General features: G+C 38.5%; 1 protein-coding gene across 1 annotated transcript; it reads right to left on the bottom strand.

Annotated features, from left to right (window-relative positions):
• Positions 1-1,639: 1,639 nt before the first annotated feature.
• MMP12 (matrix metallopeptidase 12) lies at positions 1,640-14,408 on the bottom strand. The gene is made up of 11 exons (XM_005863440.2): positions 14,313-14,408; positions 12,717-12,964; positions 11,986-12,134; positions 11,551-11,676; positions 8,444-8,605; positions 7,799-7,922; positions 6,841-6,974; positions 6,305-6,464; positions 5,472-5,575; positions 4,781-4,876; positions 1,640-1,719 (listed from the first exon to the last, which is right to left on the bottom strand). The coding sequence occupies exons 1-11, from the start codon at positions 14,406-14,408 to the stop codon at positions 1,640-1,642; spliced, it is 1,479 nt and encodes a 492-aa protein (XP_005863502.2).
• Between the last annotated feature and the right edge of the window lie 6,104 nt (positions 14,409-20,512).

Below are 20,512 nucleotides of genomic sequence, written 5' to 3'. Positions count from 1 at the left end.
AGTTGGTTGGGGCAGGGCATCAGGGAATCATGAAGGTGGGGCAAATTGTGTTAGCCAGGTTGATGGAGACTCAGCTATGGTGCCTGCCTGCTGGTTCTGCAAGGGTAGAATTCAGCAAAGCAACAATGGCTTCTGTCAGCACTTCTGTCTGAAAACAAAAATAAAAACCAAAAAAAAACAACAACACCCCTGCCCCTCCAGCCCTTGTCTTGAAGCCAGATTCTTCAGTTCCTTTCCATATGCCCCTGATGCACTTTTTGAGCTGTTGCCCCAGGGCTGGAGCTCAGAGCCAGTGAGTCCAAGTAAGTCCGTGTATGGGCCCTTTAAGAGGCAGAGCCCTTTTTGTCACTCAGCAAGATTCTCTTCTTGTTTCCACAGTCGAAGTTATGGGGACTTCTCTTTCCAGCATTGGAACCCTGGTCTGAAGAGCCTGGTGTGGGCTGGGACCCCTCATTCCTCAGGGAGGACCTTTGAAGCTGAGATATTCCTCCTGATTTTTAAAAGACAAAAGACACATCTCTGATGTGGCTTCTTTATATCCTTAGTTATAGGATGTCTGTTCAGCTAGGTTTCAGGGGGTTCTCGATAATGGTTGTTCTGTATTTTGCTTGTAATTTGGATAGAGTTGTGGGAAGTTTGAGTACTGTGTTACCTACACTGCCATCTTGACTGGATGCTAGATAACATTTATTTGTATTGCTATAGAAAAGAACCATTTGCATTATTATTGTTTTTTTACCATTCATAGCCTTACAGAGTTATATAATAGACTGATTTATTGATAGTCAAAGGTGTGAGATAGTGTATGTGGTGAAATAGCTGTAATCAATAAAAACTATAGGAACTGTCAACAAGTAAGTAAAACCACCACCTCCCCGCCACCACCACATTTATGGCTAAGAACTGGCAGAGACCAGCTAGATCCACCATGAGGACTAATTTCACCTAGAGATAACCCCTAGCCTTTTATACTCATTGTAATACATTAGCATGTAAATGACTCACCACTCACTGCCATGACTGGAATCAGAAAGCCCATACAAGGACACAGTGGCTGATGGAGCTCCTCCAAGAAATCTCCACTTCTTTCCCAGGAAGATCCTAAATATTCCTTCCCCTTATTGAATATCCTACCCCCCCTGATTAAATGAGCTTCAATAGCTCCACCAGTGCTGCTATCGACTTTTCAACCAGGAGGTCATGGTTCAATTCCCAGCAAGCACATGCCCAGGTTGGGGGCTTAATCTCAGTAGGGGGCATGCAGAAGGCAACCAATTGATTCTCTCATCTATATTTCTGTCTCTATCCCTCTCCTTGCCTCTCTTTCTAAAATCAATAAAAACATATTTTAAACAAATAAAGGAATCAAATTCCACTAAAGGGGAGCTGCTGTGTCTGTGGAGTAGCCTACTTTCTGTCTCATTGCTTCACTAATAAACTCACGTTCACTTTAAACTCTATGCTGGCTTGTATTTGAATTCTTTCCCACATGAAGCCAAGAACTCACAGTAGGTCTCAGACCCTCAGGACCTTGGACCCCCAAAAGTGTGTGTCAGGTGAATATTCTCATAAAACCAGCTCCTCTCCAGAAGATCTGTTAGACATGCCCAGCACTCCATTGTAAAGACACCTGTAACTTCTAAGTCTTGGACAATTTTTCCCCTGACATTATCAAGATGTCACTACTACCTTTTCCAAGAGAAAATGGTATTCTCCGATCTAGACACAAAAAGAATTTTTATAACATGTTAAAGAACTTTTGATCGAAAGGTCAAGTTAAAGTACAAATAGCATAGAATGCCAGGAGTTTTTACTTTATTTGATTTTTTTTCTCTTTCTAAATTTGAAAGGCAGAATTTTGTGGTGGTTAATAACACAAATTCTGAAGTCCAACTGCCTGGCTTTGAATTGCAGCTCCAAGGCTATGTGACTTAGGACAAATTAGTTCACCTCTCAGTGCCTCATTTTCCTCATTTAAAAAATATGAATGATAGTATTTATCTCATAATTTTAATGATTAGGTTATTATTAGTCATTATTAGTTATTATTAAAAACTAGAGGCCTGATGAGCGAAAATTCATGCAAGAGTAGGCCTTCCTGCCCCCAGCTGCCAGGGCTTTGCTCCACCTGGAATCAGGCGATTTGCTCCAGCCCCGGCTTCGGCCAGAATGATGCCTGGAAAGATGTTTGGTCTAATGGTCTAATTAGCATATTACCCTTTTATTATTATAGAGTGTGTGTGTGTATGTGTGTGTGTGTGCAGATTTTGGGGAGTGTCTGGCACATGGTTAGCATTATAAGGATTTATTAAACAAAATTTTATAATATAACACAAATAGACATAGAAGAAAAAAGGGTTCACTTTTAAATCTTTAAAGGCATTTCTCATGAACACTCATGAAATGGAGAGAGATGTACTCTGGGCCTTTATTCCAATACAGTGTCCCGACTAACGAGTTTTTCGAGATATGAGCTGTCTCTTGGCCGATTTTTTGCTTTGAGTTGAGTTGTGAGCTAAAATTCGGGTTATGAGCCAGCTTCAGATACCCCACCGCTAGTTGGCACAGCGAACATCACAGTGATTTGACATACGAGTAATTTGACGTCACAGTAATTTGAGTTATGAGCTCCATCACAGAACGAATTAAACTCGTAAGTCAAGGCCCCACTGTACTAGTTTCCCGGCATGCGAAATCGCGTGAGTCCCAGAACCTCTCCTCACATGCACCTCCCCATACACACAGCCCCACTCTTGTGCCCAGAAAGAATCCCGCGACCAGGGAGACGGGACCCAGAAACCCAACCGCTGTGCCAGCGGGACCCAGAAACCCGCCCGTGCCTCTGGTCAAGTCCTCCAGAGTCAAGTTCCTGCCCACCATGCGCACCTGCTGATTAGATATTCTAGCGTGAGGGCATCATGACCATTAGCCTATTAGCTCTTTATTATATAGGATAGCCATTACTTAAGAGAAACTGCTTATTCCTGAATATCCTAAGGCCAAAGACATCTCAACCAAGATACCATTAAGTTTTCTTTTGATGCTTATCCTGTGGGGGAAGTTTCTTCCTTTGCAGGAAGTCCAGCGGTTAGTTTCCTGTAGGTAAATAACATTTCTTCTAAAGATGACTTGATCCTGTTTCCCATAAAGACCACTGTGGGGTTAATATCATGTGCTCCACTGAAGGAGCACATCCTTAAGAATGGACCTAAGCTATGAAGGACAGGGAGCTTTGTCCCCATCTAGATTCTTTTTGATCCTCGTATTTTCTCTGATCTCAGTTCATTCTACTAGCCAAGAACAATCATCTGAGCTGAAATAAACTTGACCCTTTTTTGGGTCTTGAGTACATCCGTCAGCAATAGTCTGAAAAATACATTAAAAACTCCAAGCATTCCACAAATCTATAAGACATGAGAGGGAGCTTTAATATGTGTACAATCCAAAAAATAGGGAGCATGTTTGTAAAAGCAGGGGAGAAAATTTCCTGGCCAGTGTTGCTCAGTGGTTGAACCATGAGGTTCCTGGTTTGATTTCCAATCAGGGTACATCCTGGGTTGCAGGCTCAATCCCCAGTAGGGGGTGTGCAGGAAGCAGCCAACCAATGTTTCTCTCTTACTGATGTTTCTCTCTCTATCCTAATCCCCTATCTCTCTCAAAAATCAATAAAAACATATTTAAAAAAATTTTTTTTAAAGAGATAGTGGAGAAAATTGATATAAGGTAGGCCAAGCTACCAGCATGATGTTCTCACCATATATCATGCGTCATTTTTAGTCACAATAAATCTATGAGATAGGTACCGTTAATATTTTCCCCTAAATTTAAGGAAGCTTAGATTCAATCTCTTTCCAAGGTCACACAGCAATTAAATGGCACCTATTGTGAGACTTGATCTATAACAGAAATTTTCCAAAATAGAAAGTTCCTATTTCATGCCTTCTTCTTTTCATGTTTGTGGTTACACACTGTAGGTGTTCCTTGGAGTCGTATGCAGTCTGGAGAATGTTTTCTTGACTTGAGACCAAGGATTCAAGTGGCTTTAAACAAGTAGCCAAAGCAAATACAACCGTTTTTTAATCCTAGTTGCCATATTTCTATTCACCCCTTGGTATAATCATATAGAGACTTGTTTTATTTAGGAACAGGTCCAGAATTATTTTCAATATACACATTCCAGTTTTCAAGAAAAATTCTTAAAATCCAAATATTTTGTTTTAAAGTTTTTATTTGAACATTAGAAGTACATATACTTTATATAAAATAGTAGAAAAGTCAACATTGTCAACCAAATAAAAGTATATTATCACCATAATTATATAACTTACTTATATATCTTACCTACATCATTGTCATTTTTAAAGTTCTAGATATATTCTGTTCTTATTACAATTAAAATGGTACCCTTACTGAAACATTTAATGGTCAAAGAAACTAATCTTTTCTCTAAATTTGATTAATCCAGAGAAATAATGATAATTTCTCAGTTTAAGGATGTTAATGACCAACATATTCTCTTGGCCTTTGAAGGTGTTTATTTTCAAACTTAATAGCAGAGTCAAGTAAAAATTGACAATGAGAATTTTTAAAATTAAAAAAAATCTTATATATTTTGTATAATAATTTATCTATATGATTATTTGTCTATGGCCTATAGATTTTACCTTATTTTATGACATATGTCACTATTTAGTGGTATACTAGGCACATAACAAGTATGCAAAAATACATATTAAACTAGAGTAAATTGGCAAACAGCAGTAATTGTATAATTCCTAACAATTAAGGGTAGCATTCCGATTCAGCACTCTGATGACGCGGTTGGTTGGGGTATTATATTCAAATATGACAGCTCCTTGGTAAAAATAGTAGTGTTCTAAAAACGAAAACAAATTGAATAGTTTTATTCTCTGCTTGTATTTCTTTGAAAAGATAACATAGATTATCATTTATTTTTTAGATTATCTACATTAAATAAGGTCTGATTCAAATACATAAAGTTTGGATCCCTTGGCCCTCAGATATCTGCCTACTGTCAGTCATTTCACCATTAATTATTCTCATTAATTTTATTGAGAAGGTTGTTTTGTTTTAAAGGCTGACTTTTAACATGCAAATGTCTTTCAAAAGTTACACTCCAAGTGGAGAACTCAGAGTAGGAAAGAGGAGATTGGGCCCAGGTACACACACCGAAACCTTGATGGAAGAAGTACAAAGCTCATGGGGGTGATAAGAAAAACACAAAATATCTTGGCCTAGTCAACAATTTGCTTAGGTTGATTTTGCTTAAAGACATTCACGAATACAAACTCAAGCTCTCTCATCCCACCATCAGCCCCAGACCTTTAGAGCCCATGAAGAGTGAAAGTAGATGAAAGGAAGGTAAAGAATGCAAAGTATAAAAAAGTATGAAAGGCTCTGTATTTTAAAAAAAGATTTCAAGTATCTTCATAGTTTCCTAGTCTACTTACTGTTATAATAGAAGACTGCATCAATTGTATGCCCAATTCCTTGGAAGTGGTCAATAGTCAATTTGGGATAACCAGGGTCCATGTGTTGCTTCCTCTCATCAAACCTGAGCAAAAAAACAAACAGCAGAAACTTCAGCATAAATAGACTTCATGACAAAAACTTGACACTTCATGACATGAACAACAAAACCCACCTACTTCTGTCCTGAAAAGTACTTACTAAAAAGAGTTGAGCTGCACTGATGGGAAAACCCAGGACCTATGGTAAACAGTTCACTGATATATTCCATGTCCCTATGGGACTCTAACTCCAGTCTTCTTGACTACCAAACACTCTCCTCCCTCTTCCATAATGCTTTCACAGTGCTCAGTCCCTCTTTATAGAGCCTGGTTGTCTAATTTCCTGTTAGTGAAGACCTTACAGGATCAGCTGTCATTCAGAAGATAGTTTCCTCGTTTTGTCTTCATGGGTCCAGTGATTCTGGAAAGGAATCTGAAACTCCGTACACCCTCCCACCTGACTGTAAAGACTAGGTCCTATACATCTCCACCACTATTTCCCAATGTGTTTCCACTATGATTAATACCATGACATTTAATGTAAAGTATTCCTTTAAAATACACTATGTGTTATTTCAAAATTCAGAATCTAAAAGTCCAGAGAAAAGAACTAGATAGACAATGAATATTCTAATCCTATATTCTCTTGATTTATCTCCCTGGAAGATAAAAAAATCTTTGGGAATTTGTATGTAAAACTATTCTTCTAGAAAATCCCATTCCCTGCTTGTTTCACTATCTTAGAGGTCAAATTAGTAATCATTAAAGCTCACCTCCAATACACTTGATCTACAAAGAAGTAGGTCTTACGAAGAAGTGGGTTATAAACAGCTGCATCAATTCTTTTTACAGACTCAGGAAAGCCCAAAGAATGTATGCTTCTGGGATAATTTGGCTGTGGTCTTAAATTACTGATTAACCAGTACTTATCATCTGTGAATACAAAGAAAAGGGCACATTGGAATCATACAGAAAGAGTAATAGAAATATATGTTGACTCACTGTGAACATCATTCTTTCCCCATTCTTCCAAAGTGTATTGTTCCTTGTTCTTAAACATAGCCCATTTTCTATGGTTCTGTATTTCCCTCCCCCCCCACATAAGTATTACAATCTATATTTTACAAACTTTTCTTGAAAGTTTTATATATCATCTATTTAATTTATGTTAGGTTATAGTTCAGTGTACAATTAATACAATTTGGAGTGGTTTTTAAAAAAATCTATATTTATAAAAAGTTGTAGTATTTCCTTAATTTATTCTCTTCCTTGAAGTAGACTCAATAGCAAAACCAAACATTGGAATTACCTTTAAAAAGAAAAACGTGTTGTCCAGTTTCAGTGTCATAAGCAGCTTGAATACCAGATGTGAAGTTTGGCCATAAGAAAGAAATTAAACCAATACTGGCATTTGGATTCCCAGGAATCTGCATCCAGAAGAAACTGACATGTAAAACATTAAATATATGTTAAAAAATTGTTGTGGACTCAAGAACCATGAAATGTGAGTGGAAAGGACCTGTGAACCAGTTTAATGTTTCTTTTCATGATCTTCACATTCTATTCCATGGATGTCTGTGTAGGAGCACCACAAGGAAAAAAATGTTAAATCAGTTCTTTGATAATAGCAACGGTATTAACAGACAAACTGTTATACCCTGGATATTGGAATCAAAGGATCATTATTTAGTCTGGTCCCACAATCCATTCACTAGCTTTATAATCTAAAGGAAGTCACTTAACCTCAAGTATCTCAGTGTTTGAATCTCAAAAATGAAGAATATTTGTTCTCCCTTCCAAATACTAATCTTCTATACTTCCCCCACACCTCTAAAATCTGCTTCAGTCTGTGTTGTGAGACACGAACCATAAGTCATCCTGGACTTCCCTTCTCTATAATCAAGAATCAAATCCTTTAAATAAGTACTCTGTCATAGATTTAGTTTCAGACACTATTTTTTATCTATGATTAAAATAGTCTGGCTTCTCTGTTTCCTGTCTTATACTTCCCCAACTCAGATTCCAATTGTAAATCCATTATTTACACACCAGTTTTCTAGTTAAGATATAAATATAATCATTCCACTTTCTTGCTTCAAAATCTTCAAGATCTCTCCACTGCCTTCAGAATCAAGTCCAAGTCCCTATTTACTATTTTCATCTACTTAATTTTCCATCATTTTCTATTATTCTACAATAAGAACAACAACAGAGCACACTTTAGGAGAAAAGCCTTTAAATTTGGTCAGGTATAAAAATAATCCTACCTGTCTTTAAAGTAAAAGATTCCATTTCCCACTCTAGTGGCAGCATCAAAATGAAAATTGGGATCACAGTAAACCGGTTCTGTACTGTTAGGATTTGATGAGAGTTGGAAGTTTTCTGGACCTCCTGAAAATACGTTTCAAGAAACATTAGAAAAAAAAATCTAATTTTTAGTTCATCAAAGGAAGAATCATTCTTTTTAAAAAACGTTCCATTTTCTTGATGAAAAATGCATAAAAAGCAATTTGTGCTTTCTATAACATTTACAGGAAGCAGACAAAAAAGTTTTTCCCCATATGGTTGCAACATTATGGAGGAGGAAAAATCTGTTCACTATGGTTTTCTTGTTCCAGTTATATTTTTTTCTCTGTGTACCTTCTTCAATAGACCATGGTATGTTAGATAGAAATAACAGATTCAAGGCCAGAAGGCTTAGGTTTTGCCTCTGGCTCTGGCATTAACATACTAGATCTCTTGTGCTCATCTACAAAAATGAACATAATATCTGTGCTACCTACCTCACAGGGTTTCCATGGGATTCAAAAGTGAATACAGATATTAAAGTTTTAGCCAAATGCAGGTATCATGAAACCACTCAGAAGCGTGAATATCTTTATAAGGCAAAATGGTAAAGAAATTCAACTTACCATAGAGAGACTGAATGGCATGTATATCATCATTAGAGAGTTGAAATGTGTTGGGGTCCACATAACTGTAGATGGGGTACATTATGGCCTGTGGATCACTGGAATGGTCTAGACCCAAGGCATGGCCAAGCTCATGAACAGCAACTAGGAACAAGTTGATGCCTAAGAGGAAACCAACCAGAAGAGGAAAAGAGCAGTGAAATCTACAGGCATCTAGAAGACAATAACACAATTTAAATCTGACACAATGAGAAGGGAAACATTTGGGAATCCTTTACTTGGTTCCTCTCCTTATACAAGGTTTTTCAGTCTTGGTGCTATTGACATTATAGCCCAGATAATTGTTTTGTTTTGTTTTGTTTTTTAGAAATCTCTGGCTTACCATTAAATAAGTAGCAAATCCCTCTTCAGTTTTTATAACCAAAATGTCTTCACACATTGTCTAATGTCCCCTTGGGAGCAAAATTGCCTCTGGTTAAGGATCACTGCACTACCACACAAATGACATATATTCTGTTGTGAAAATCTCTACAATAACTCATAGCTGTGTTCAATAGTTCTCACTGCCTCTAAGTTATTATCACTTCATCCTACTTTTACTCTTGGTCAGTCTTGAGTGGATATAAAAAAGTACTTAATAACCATTCTTTACTAAACCCAAATATAAGGCAATATGAAGTTCCAGGTACTATGAGTCACTGAGAAATATACCACATTATGTATAATCCTTATGTAACTAAAAGGAAGCCACCACATTCTCCATCTACAGATGAAGACACAGTATCAGCAAGATTAATTGACCAAATTAAGTGCTGACCCAAGATTCAAATTTGAATTTCTTGGCTCTAAATAAAGCTCACCTTTTTACTATATATGATTCTAAATAAAATCAGAGACTATGCTTACAAGTGAGATATATTTACACTGACAAGTTATAGTCATGCTTGTTCATTTTTTTCTGTATCTCTTAGAGCATGCACCTTTGTAGGTATGAAAGAGAGGTGTGTCCTTTCTCTGAAGCTTCTCAAGAAGATCTGAATAACCCCTTAACCTTAGTTTTTATCTGTGTTCTGGTCTAATGCTCTCATTATTTCTTCCTGTTTTGTGGCAAAACTGACGCTCAGAATTGACTTGCCCAGGGTCAAAGTCCACTTAGCCTCAGAGCAAGGCCTTGAAATACTCTCCACTACCCAAGCATGAACATAGAGTCTACACTGTCTTTTGGGAGGTGTCCAGGAACATTCCATGTAACACAGGGGTTTAGCAACAAACTTGGAAATGCTTGAATTTCTCTCAAATAATGAAAAAGAAGTGTAGATTCTGTCATTCTCTCTGCTCTGCATAATACAGGAAAGAGTAAACAAAGCCTTTGATATTTTGGCTTAAACCTAAATTTATCTTATTCCCAACTCATATAAATACTTTGTATAGACTGGTTCTTATCTCAAAATAATGGATTTTTGTTTGTGGGGTTTTTTGTTTGTTTGTTTGTTTGTTTCCTACATTGTGTGTTCCTCCAGGGCAGGACTTTGTCCTTTTTATCTGTGTAACCAAAGTTCTCATTGACTTTCATTTTTGTTGCTGAAATTACCCCCACGGCATCACTTAACACTCTAATAGAAAGTAACCATTGAGCTGATTGTTCATCTAATTTACAGTGTCAAAAATTAGGTTGAGAATGAGCACTTTAAGTTAGAATTTTTATAATTTAGCTATTGAAAAATATAAAATTGAGCCAATTAAAAACAAGGCAACATGGACAGTTAGAATTCATTGGACTAACATTGGACTAAAGTAAGAATTAGGAAATGCATGTTCTGACCCTAGCTTTTCACAAGCTAGCCACTAACTTTCCCTTGGTCTCAATTTCCTCTAACTGTAAAAATAACTATATTAAGTGATTTTTCCAAGGTCCTTTAGAATTTCAAAACACTCTAGCTAGCTGGCACAATTCTCCCACACCAAACGAAATGATTATAAAACCAAAATATTCTTTCATAAAATTTAGACAAATTTAATACGTCTAAGTTGAAAATTTGTAGCTCAGAAAAAAACAAATTGTACAGCATTTGTCTTTTGACAATGTAAAAGTCCTCTTATCACTTAAGAATACTATAAGCTTTAGACCATGTGTCAGACTAAAATAAATAGTCTTTCTGGCCTATAAACTATCGCTATCTAACATTTGCCGTATCAGTAAGACAAAGGGGGATGCTGAGAAAAGCATATTCTTCATGACTTTCTCTCCATTTACTTTCCACATGACTCAGTCACATAATCTAGGATTCCCAATAGAGAGATTAAGTAGGCTTCTGATATGATGGCTCCAACTTTCCAATGGAAAGTGATTCCTCCAAATAAGGGAGGTTAATTTTTCACATCTTCACTTTTATATAGGAATGGTGACTTACAGCTCCTCTGTAAATACATACAAGTTATCATTGAATGACTAGTTGGGCATTCTGAAACTTTTATCCTAGAACCACAAGAGACTACATGACCATATAACATGGTGTATCTCTATGAGGTTCTCTAAATTCTCTACAGCATTGCCTTTCTGTGTCACTATGAATCTAAGAAATTATCAACACACTAGAGGTCCGATGTACGAAATTCATGCAAGAGTCTTGGCCCCCACCACCGTGGCGGCTATCTCTGCCTCGGCCCCCGCTGCCACGGCTTCGTCTGGAAGGACTTCCGGTCTAATTAGCATATTATGCTTTTATTATTATAGATAATGGATCAGGAAGATAATCACACCATTTTAGGATTGTTAGCATATACAGAATTAGTACCTATGTTTGCATGAGTTTATGAATTGCACTGTCAAAATCGATCACATAACATACCTATCTGAGGTTTCTGAGTTTATACAAAGTAGCTCATCCTCAGATTTTTATAACTGATCTTTAAGATTACCTAGCTCAATGTCCTCAATTTATAGAGTGTAAAATTGAGACAGTGTTACATTTTATTTATTACAAAAACTATAATCACGTTTTCTCATTCTATAATCCTTTCTCAGTATGTAGCCTCTTCCAAAATGGTGGCACTATTTATAATTTGTTAGGGTTTTCTTTTGTGGTTTTGTTTACTTGTTTGCCTACCTTTGTGGTTCATAGTCCAGTGTTCAGCCTCATCAAAATATACGTCTCCTCCAAAACCAGGTCCAGGTTTAAAAGCATGAGCTATAACTCCATCTTTGCCATCAAAACGGTAAAAGTCTCCATAATCTTTTGAAAAGGAAAAGAAGATTAGTCTTTCTATGTATACTCTAGGTCAGTGGTCAGCAAACTGCGGCTCGTGAGCCACATGTGGCTCTTTGGCCCCTTGAGTGTGGCTCTTTCACAAAATACCACGTGCGGACGCGCACGTACAGTGCGATTGAAACTTCGTGGCCCATGCGCAGAAGTCGGTATTTTGTGGAAGAGCCACACTCAAGGGGCCAAAGAGCTGCATGTGGCTCACGAGCCACAGTTTGCCGACCACTACAGTCTAGGTCATATCAAATGATAGAGATGAAATAAGTCCAAGTTCTCTACCTGCAGCTGTAAATCTTATCATAATGTCAGCCTCTCCTGCATTGATCATGATGAATTTCAAAGGGGTCACATCACTCCATACTTGAAAAGCTTTCTCTATAGCATCGTCAACATCCTCACGCTTCATGTCAGTAGTGTAATTACTGATTCTTTATCAGCAAAACAAAAAGAAAAAAATATATGAAAACCATGTGCTAATTTTTTTATATTATGATACTTCATATCTGCTGGTATCATTGGAGAATGAGTTATTTCATAAATTAATTGTACCAATTTTTTTAAAAAGCATACTTTCGATATACAGAAATGTTTATCCTTGGACAACTTCCTCCTTAAATGGAATCTAACTTGATTTGTTCTCATAGGTCATTTATAGGTCACCCTTACGAATGATTTACATTCATAGAAGCTTATGCCTTTTGCCCCTGCTCCAAGACTTCTGCATTTATTCATCTTGACTACTTGAGAAGAACTTATCCTGTGTCTTATTTATTGTAATTTCATACTCCTTTTGTTTGCAGGCTTTCTACTCAGGTCTGGACTGGCAAGCCAAACAATCCCTGAGTGAACAATCCTCGCTCCTGGAGATAATGAACTTGAACAGAGGGATAGTGTTAACAGTTGAGGGAGGCTGCTTAGTCACGACCAAATGTAGGGCCATATCTAAAATTTTCAGGATTCCAGAAGTCAGACCTGTGGGGAAGCAGAAAAATACATGGCTATGATGTTACCTGTAGGTAATGAGATACTTCTCCCATACTGGCCTCCCTTGCGTTGTGTCGAAACGATAAACATCAGGCAATCCACATCGAGGTCTGTGCATCATGTCCAGAGTGGACTTGTCCAGTTGCCCTGTCACATTTAGTCCCAAGAACTGTTGCATTTCCTGAATTTTATTCTCCATGAAGTTCTCATTGACTTTCATTTTTGTCGCTGAAATTGCCCCCATGTTGAAGCCATAAAAGCGTTTCAAGTACCTCTGGAAAAATAAATTTAGTATTACCTTATTATATATCTAAAGTTTTCTGTTGGAGCTATGCATATGTGGATCAACTGTGCACTGATAAGTTTGAAACAGGTATCAGAAAATTAATCATAATAAGAAAAAAATTTTGTGCTGTCATACATGTCATAAATTATTAGCAAGATTGATTCCTGGAAGCCCACTAAAAGCATCCTTATGTCTCTACTGCTTCAAACTTGTTTCTACTTTTAAAAACTTATTTCAGCATCTGACACATCATGGCATTCAGTGAATCAGAAAAACCTTTATTTATTTATTTTTTTAAATTTTTTTTTATTGATTTCAGAGAGGAAGGGAGAGGGAGAGATGGAAACATCAATGATGAGAGAGAATCATTGATTGGCTGCCTCCTGCCCACCCCCTACTGGGGATCGAACCCACAATCAGGGCATGTGCCCTTGACCAGAATTGAACCTGGGACCCTTCAGTCCACAGGCTGATGCTTTATCCACTGAGCCAAACCAGCTAGGGCAGAAAAACCTTTATTGTCAGGATCCATAAATTAAGTTGGAATAAAATGTTCTTGCCTAAAAATCCAAAGCTCAACAAAATGGACAACTATGACAAATTCAATGTTAAAACAGTCTTAGAAAATGGGGACATCATCTGAACTCATGTAGTTAAGGGAAAGAAATGAATTGAAAAATTATATTTTAAAAACTGGTCAGGAAGAAATATCTGAGATAGAGACAGTAAAGAGTATTCTTGCCCTGGCTGGTTTGGCTCAGTGGATAGAGCATCAGCCTGGGGACTGAAGAGTCCCAGGTTCGATTTCGGTCAAAGGCACATGCCTGGGTTATGGGCTCGATCCCCAGTAGGGTCTTGCAGGAGGCAGCCGATCAATGATTCTCATCATTGATGTTTCAATCTCTCTCTCCCTCTCCCTTCTTCTCTGAAATAAATAAAAATATATTTAATGAAATAGTGTTCTTGAATTATCATGGAAGACTGAAGTGGTTAAAATAATCAAAACATTATTCAAATCTCAGATTATTACCAGCATTAAATGATTAATGTAAAATACTGTAACTGAAGTAGAGCACCAATTACTTTGAACTAAAAATCCTTGGCCTAGGCTTTTTAGTAAAAGGGACAAATTCAACCACCAATTTTATAACGCTCCTTCAAAACCAGTGTCTCTTTATTACGTTCCTCTTTGGCAAAGAAAACTTCAGTGCTAAAATCAAATAGCTCCTTAAACAAGTTTTTTTCAAATAGTATTTTTCAATATAAAACTGGTCAATGTAATAAAACTTAAAGACAGAAAGCAGGTTAGATAAATACTGGAGCGGTTAATACTTACTCGAGCAAATGCCACATTCTTTTCTTTAGAGTTTATCCGAGAAACAGCTCCAGGAGCAATGGCCTGCAGGACCAGTATCAAGAGAAGAAACTTCATTCTAAACTTCTCCTGAATGACAACCTAAGTCACCTTGTCCTTTTTAGTACAAGTTCTTAAATGTGTCTCTTTATATATCCTTTAGGCCGGACTTGTGAAGATGAAATCCTTTGAGTGACTCATAGTTAATATCATCTTTCTACAAATCTCAAAAACCCACAAACAGGAGCATGACCTTACTCTCCTAGGACCAACAATGGGTCAATTCGTATCTAACCCATCAATGGTTCAATTAGCAATGACGTCAACCCTCACTCAGACAACTTGAGGTTATATTTCTTCAAATGAAATGAGCTCCTTCTTCTACCCATCTTGCAAAATAAGCCATTATACAAGAAATTGTGAGCACCTAAAATATAGAAATAACTAAAAAATAAATTTTTAGAGAGTTTAGTACCTGAATTTTCACTGTAATACCTTCTTTATGTTCATTATAGATGAAGTAAGCTTTTATTTAAAAAAAACAACACAATACTAAATGTAAAGGGTTAGATAAATAAAATGTTTTTGCTAGAATAGAGGCATCCTCTCTAAGCTTAGTCTAGCTCCCTGAAGAACCATGATGTAGAGATTTCTTGTTTATCAAAGAAAAGTTTATGACATCATGATGCTTTGATGTTTGTTCTATGTGTTGTACAGGCTTAGGTTCTGTTTCTATAACTTCACATTTTCAGGTATCTAATCAGAGACCCATTCCCAACTGAATAGCTGAGTAGAGAGGTTCCAGAAGCAAATTTCCCTAGGCAACGGTTCTCTACCTGTGGGTCGTGACCCCTTTGGCAGTCGAACTACCCTTTCACAGGGGTCGCCTAAGACCATCCTGCATATCAGATATTTACATTACGATTCATAACAGTAGCAACATTACAGTTATGAAGTAGCAACAAAAATAATTTTATGGTTGGGTCACAACATGAGGAACTGTATTTAAAGGGCCAGAAGGTTGAGAACCACTGCCCTAGAGGAAATCATCTGGAGTTGGCAGCATGAAAGTCAATACTTCAACTTTGGGAGATAAAAAGTTTGCCTCCAGAACCTCTCTACCTCCTTATCAGCTCAACTGCCTTCCCCTGTGACTTAATTGTTCCATTAACACAGAATCTGTCTCTCGGTCAATAGAGAATGTTTAAAGACCGAAAACTTTGAGAATCGAGGAAAGGGTCAATTAGCAATGAAGTCATCCCTCTGAAGGTTGAAGTGCAAACAGTGGGACTATCTCCTGATTCCATATGAACAGTCTGAGGTGGTGGTGAGCAGCAAAATCCTGTGCTATGGTTCAGTCATTGCTCTGACCCACCTTCCAGGTCCTGAAAATGCTGGCTGCTCACCAGCATTTCCCTGAGGCTGGAGTCCGGGAGAATGAGTCACTTCCTAAGTAGGAAGGAACCTAGCATCCACCTCCAAGCTCTTCTTTTTTTCAAGCTCTGGGATTTGATTTCTAAAATCTTTCAAGTATTTCATTTGAAAATGAGAATAATAACCTTGGCTTCCTTATGCTTTTGTGATGGTTAATTGAGACAAGGTGTTATAAATAACAGCACATACTACAGGTGCTCACTAATATTCCTTCTCTTCCCCTTGGCCTGAAAGAACATCATGCATCTTAAGTTTCCAACCAGGTATGAGTGCAGGATTCATAAAAAGGAAGTTCATGTAGAAGAATATAGTATTTCAAATACTGAATATAACTCAAGAATCATAAGAGGTGTCCTGGCCAGTGTTGCTCAGTGGTAAGAGCATGAGCCTGGACCCCAAAGGGTCTCAGGTTCAATTCCCAGTCAAGGGTAAGTACCTGGGTTGCAGGTTCAATCACTCACCTAGTTGGGGCCCATGTGCGAGGCAATCAGTCAATGTGTCTCTCTCACATTGATGTTTCATTCTCTCCCTTTCCCTCTCCCTCTCCCTCTCCCTCTCCCTCTCCCTCTCCCTCTCCCTCTCATTCTTCCTCTCCCTCTGTTGCTGTCTCTGTCTCTGTCTCTGTCTCTGTCTCTTTCTCCCTCCACCTCTTATTCCCTTTCACTTTCTCTAAAAAATCAATGGAAAAAATAGATCCTTGGGTGAGGTTTAACCAAAAATAAAAATGAATCATAAGAGGAACATGGCTGTTTGGCTGAAAAGCAGAAAAATGGGATTTATCAGAAAATATGGGAGTGGCTGGTTCTTCACCATCAGGATGGTGCTACATTAGTGCAGGGCCCATCTGTGTTGTTCACCACTGTATTCCTGGTGCCTAAAACTACCTTGAACTTAGTAGGTGCTCAATAAATAGGTGTGAATGACTCTAGTTGGAGAATAGGGCTTAAAGGATATCAGTAGTAAATGTCCTTTGTGGGAGCAATTGCTACACAGAGGGTGTGTTCCTAAGCCCCACTGAAAGCACACAAGAACTGGTCTCATTCAGAGCAGGAAGGAATCTGTTTTTTGGAAGACTTTCAGGAAGTCTAGAAAATATAGGGTGAAAGATACAAAATAAAAATTGCCCCAAGCTACAAACGAAGTGAAAGAATGTTCTCACTGAAAGGTCTCAAAAAATAGAAAACTGCATCCACATTTTAATGGTCTCATCAAATGCCCCAAGTAGGTCAAGTAGATGAGGGCCATTTGGGCAGGCATAGAACAATGCAATGGTTGTAAATTTAAGTTCTGGGTTCAAATAGGCCTGCTTTAGAATCTTAGCTCCATCGTTTTATGACCCTGGGCAATCACTTTAATCTCTCTAAGAGTTAATGTATTCACTTGTAAAATTGGAATGAGAGTAGTTACCTCAAGAGTTATCATAGGATTACATTAAAATATAAAGAAAAGTATTTGGCTTAATCCGGACACACCTTCATTGTTCAATGATTTGTTATTATCCTTCCTTTACTGTACTGTAAGACATTTGAAATAGATTGGTAATGGGATGAGAAGGGAGATCAACTACATGCTCAGACCTCTCTCTGTGGTAGAAGGAGCTACAAAAAGATTATGATCAAATCCTTATGACTTTTATTTCATTTAGCTTTAACCCCAGCTCTAGAAACCATATCTCTTTCTCTCTATACCCCTCAGAGACCTAACCTTTCCCTCCATAATCAGCAACCCCCTAGGCAGCAGAAGTCTAGACCTGACTAATGGTCATAGTGTCTGGAACTCTGGCAGATTAAAGATAAAATCTTGATGGGAGTTCTGTTAGAGATCCTCTGGCTAATTTCTAGTGATACCAGAGAGAGCAACACAGGAGCAGACCTCAGAACTGTCCTCAAGACCTGAGGAAACTCTTTATTACTCTTATCTCACCTCTGACCTCTCAGTTCCCAGCGTGAACGGAAATCCCTAACCCACAGTTCCTTGTGATGTTGCTCTATATAATCTGTAACCTACATGGCTGTGGGGAAATGGCATCTTTAACATTAGTTTCCTATTTCTGGATTGGCCAATTCAATATTAAATGATTTTTCTTTCTATCTTGCTTATGCATTTCTTTGCATCACTGTGTGCAGGAAGATGGACTCAAAAACACTGTGGCTCCAGTAGCAATCTTGGTCACAACTAGAAGCTGGGGGTCCCAACAGAGACATGACTTCCAGGGGACACACTGAAGGAAGTGAGAATCAAGGGATCATTGGCAATGCTCTATGTGAAGAAAACATGTCTATGAAAGTGCAGAAAGTGTACTGGGCTGCATATCTGGCGCTTTGGCCAGATGGGTCATGCTGTGCTGTCTTTTCCTAAAACACACAGATAGGAAGGTGCTGACATCCGGCCAGGCCTTGAGATATGGTCTCATGGACCCTTCCCAGCACGCAGGCCTTCTTTCTCAGAAGGCCCGGAAGTCTCATTCCAAATTTGGGAGACAAAGGACTGGGAAAAAGTATAAATGAGTTTCCTCCATATGGGGGGGGCCCAGAATTTGAAAGACACATTTTCTCTGGGCCTCCACAAAAAATTTAATATGTAACTCCTGTAGTCTGGGCTGCAGTTCAGCCTCTGCTTCGGCAGGGTGCTATAACTGTAGTCAGCTGGCCAGCTTAATAAAGGCTCTTAAATTTAAATTCTGAGTCAGTGGTCTATCTCGCTGAGTGAACCCATAACAAAAGGAGCCAAGATCAGAGTTCCTCTTAAGAGGGACAACTTTTTTTAATAAGAGTTTTCTTATTAAAAGGCAGATTTTTATAACACAAAGCTTCGCCATTACCTTGTTTCCTTTCTAAGTTTGACCCCAGGATATTTTAAGGTATAACCTGATATAATAACCATCCGGTAGTTGTAGTGTCATCCCTGAGAATTCACAGGTAAATGGAAACACAGTCTTTGGCAAAGACCAAGAAGGAGAAATGCTCCCAAATATAGAAAGAAATCCCTTAGGTGACCCTTTCACCAATAGTCTATTCATGCAGAAAGAAAACTTCAGCTGGTTAACCCTTCCTTTTATGGATAAAGAAATTGGAATCTAGAAAAGGGAAATGAATGGCCTGAGAAGATATCTGGGAAGTCTCCTGATTCTGTCCTGACCTGTTGCTACAACATACTTCATCTCGTCATGTGTATCACTTTAATTTTTCTTCAGATTTAGGTCTCCCTCTGGGTACCTTCTAATGCAAATACTACAGAAATGATACTATGATACCCTCAAGATTTCTAGTTAAAGCCAGGCTGTCCCCTTTCCAGTTGTGAGGACCAGGAGTAACCGAACAGACCTGGTGTAGGTGAGGTGAAGCAGAACTCGCCACCCCAGAATGTGCCGTATAGATTATATTGAGCTGAAGATGATCTGGGCCAAGCAGACCCAGAAAGAGCTTCTTCTTCTTCTTTTTTTAATTTAAATTCTTTAGTGTTTAAAGTATCACATGTGTCTTCTTCTCCCCACCTCCCATTGACCTCTCCCCAGCTGCCCTCACTCCCCTACAGTCTGTGTCCATGGTTAAGTTTTATGAATTAGCAATCATTGTAGACCCCTTTGTAGCCTTCAAAGAACACAAAGGAGTACTATTACTAGGTGGTCAATAAATAGGTGTTTGACTTTAAATGAATTTAAATAAAACTGTGGAGGCAACACCACTGGGCCTAACACAGGCACATGCTCAGATTTCCACAGCAGACAGTCTCTTTTCTATGCATGTATTCAAATCAGGGGTCACCTAAGGCAAATTTTTGAAATATTAAAAATGTCCTCACCCATATTCTTTTTTAAAATATATTTTTATTGATTTCAGAGAGGAAGGGGAGAGAGAGAGAGAGAGAGAGAAAGAGAGAGATCAATAATGAGAGAGAATCATTGATGGGCTGCCGCCGCAAGCCCCACTATTTAGGTCACAGAACATGATGTGCAAAAAGTCATGTGCCCTGACCAGGAATCAAACCATGACCTCCTGGTTTATAGGTCGACTCTCAACCACTGAGCCATGCCATCTGGGCATTACCCCAATTCTTGAGCCATTTCCATTCAAAGAAGTCAGAATGGTCTCAGCTGCCTCTCAACAAATCCTTCTACAAGGTATTGTCTGATGGCTACTTATATAAAAAGCTATACAAGTATAAAAAGCTACTTATATCATGGGTGTCATTATTGTATAGAGAACTCTGAATGATGGAAAGAACTTCAGTGGATTTAAACTCTTGGAAAGAAGTCAAAGTGGAGGAAAAACCAAGATGGCAACATAGGTAAACACTGGAGATTGCTGCCTCACACAACCACTTCAAAAATACAACTAAAAGACGGAACGGACATCATCCAGAACCACAGGAAGGCTGGCTGAGTGGAAATTCTACAACTAGAAGGAAAGAGAAAAGCATACCGAGACTCAGAGGAGGTGTGGTGTGGAAGTGAAATACAGAGGTACAAGGCACATGTGGAGAGGGCTGGCGGCTGAGGACATGGTTGTCTTTTTCAATCGGGAGGGAGTCTCAAGCTCTGAGCTCCAGTTCCGGGAGAGTCTCTGGGGACCCAAACTCATATGGGAGAAACTGGACTGTCTGGCATCGGTTGGAACTCGAGGGCAGCTTTCTCTCGGAGGTGCTTGCAGTGATTGCCAGTACACTGAGAAGCAGGGCCTCTGAGGGCAGGACTGAGAGCAGCCATAACTGCTTGCTCTGCCCTGTTGATCCCCTGGGACCCCTCCCTG

Source organism: Myotis brandtii, unplaced genomic scaffold (assembly GCF_000412655.1).
Source record: "Myotis brandtii unplaced genomic scaffold, ASM41265v1 scaffold1782, whole genome shotgun sequence".
Classification (NCBI taxonomy): domain Eukaryota; kingdom Metazoa; phylum Chordata; class Mammalia; order Chiroptera; family Vespertilionidae; genus Myotis; species Myotis brandtii.
The sequence above is the reverse complement of the archived record's forward strand: the minus strand, read 5'-3'. Positions and strand labels throughout refer to the sequence as shown.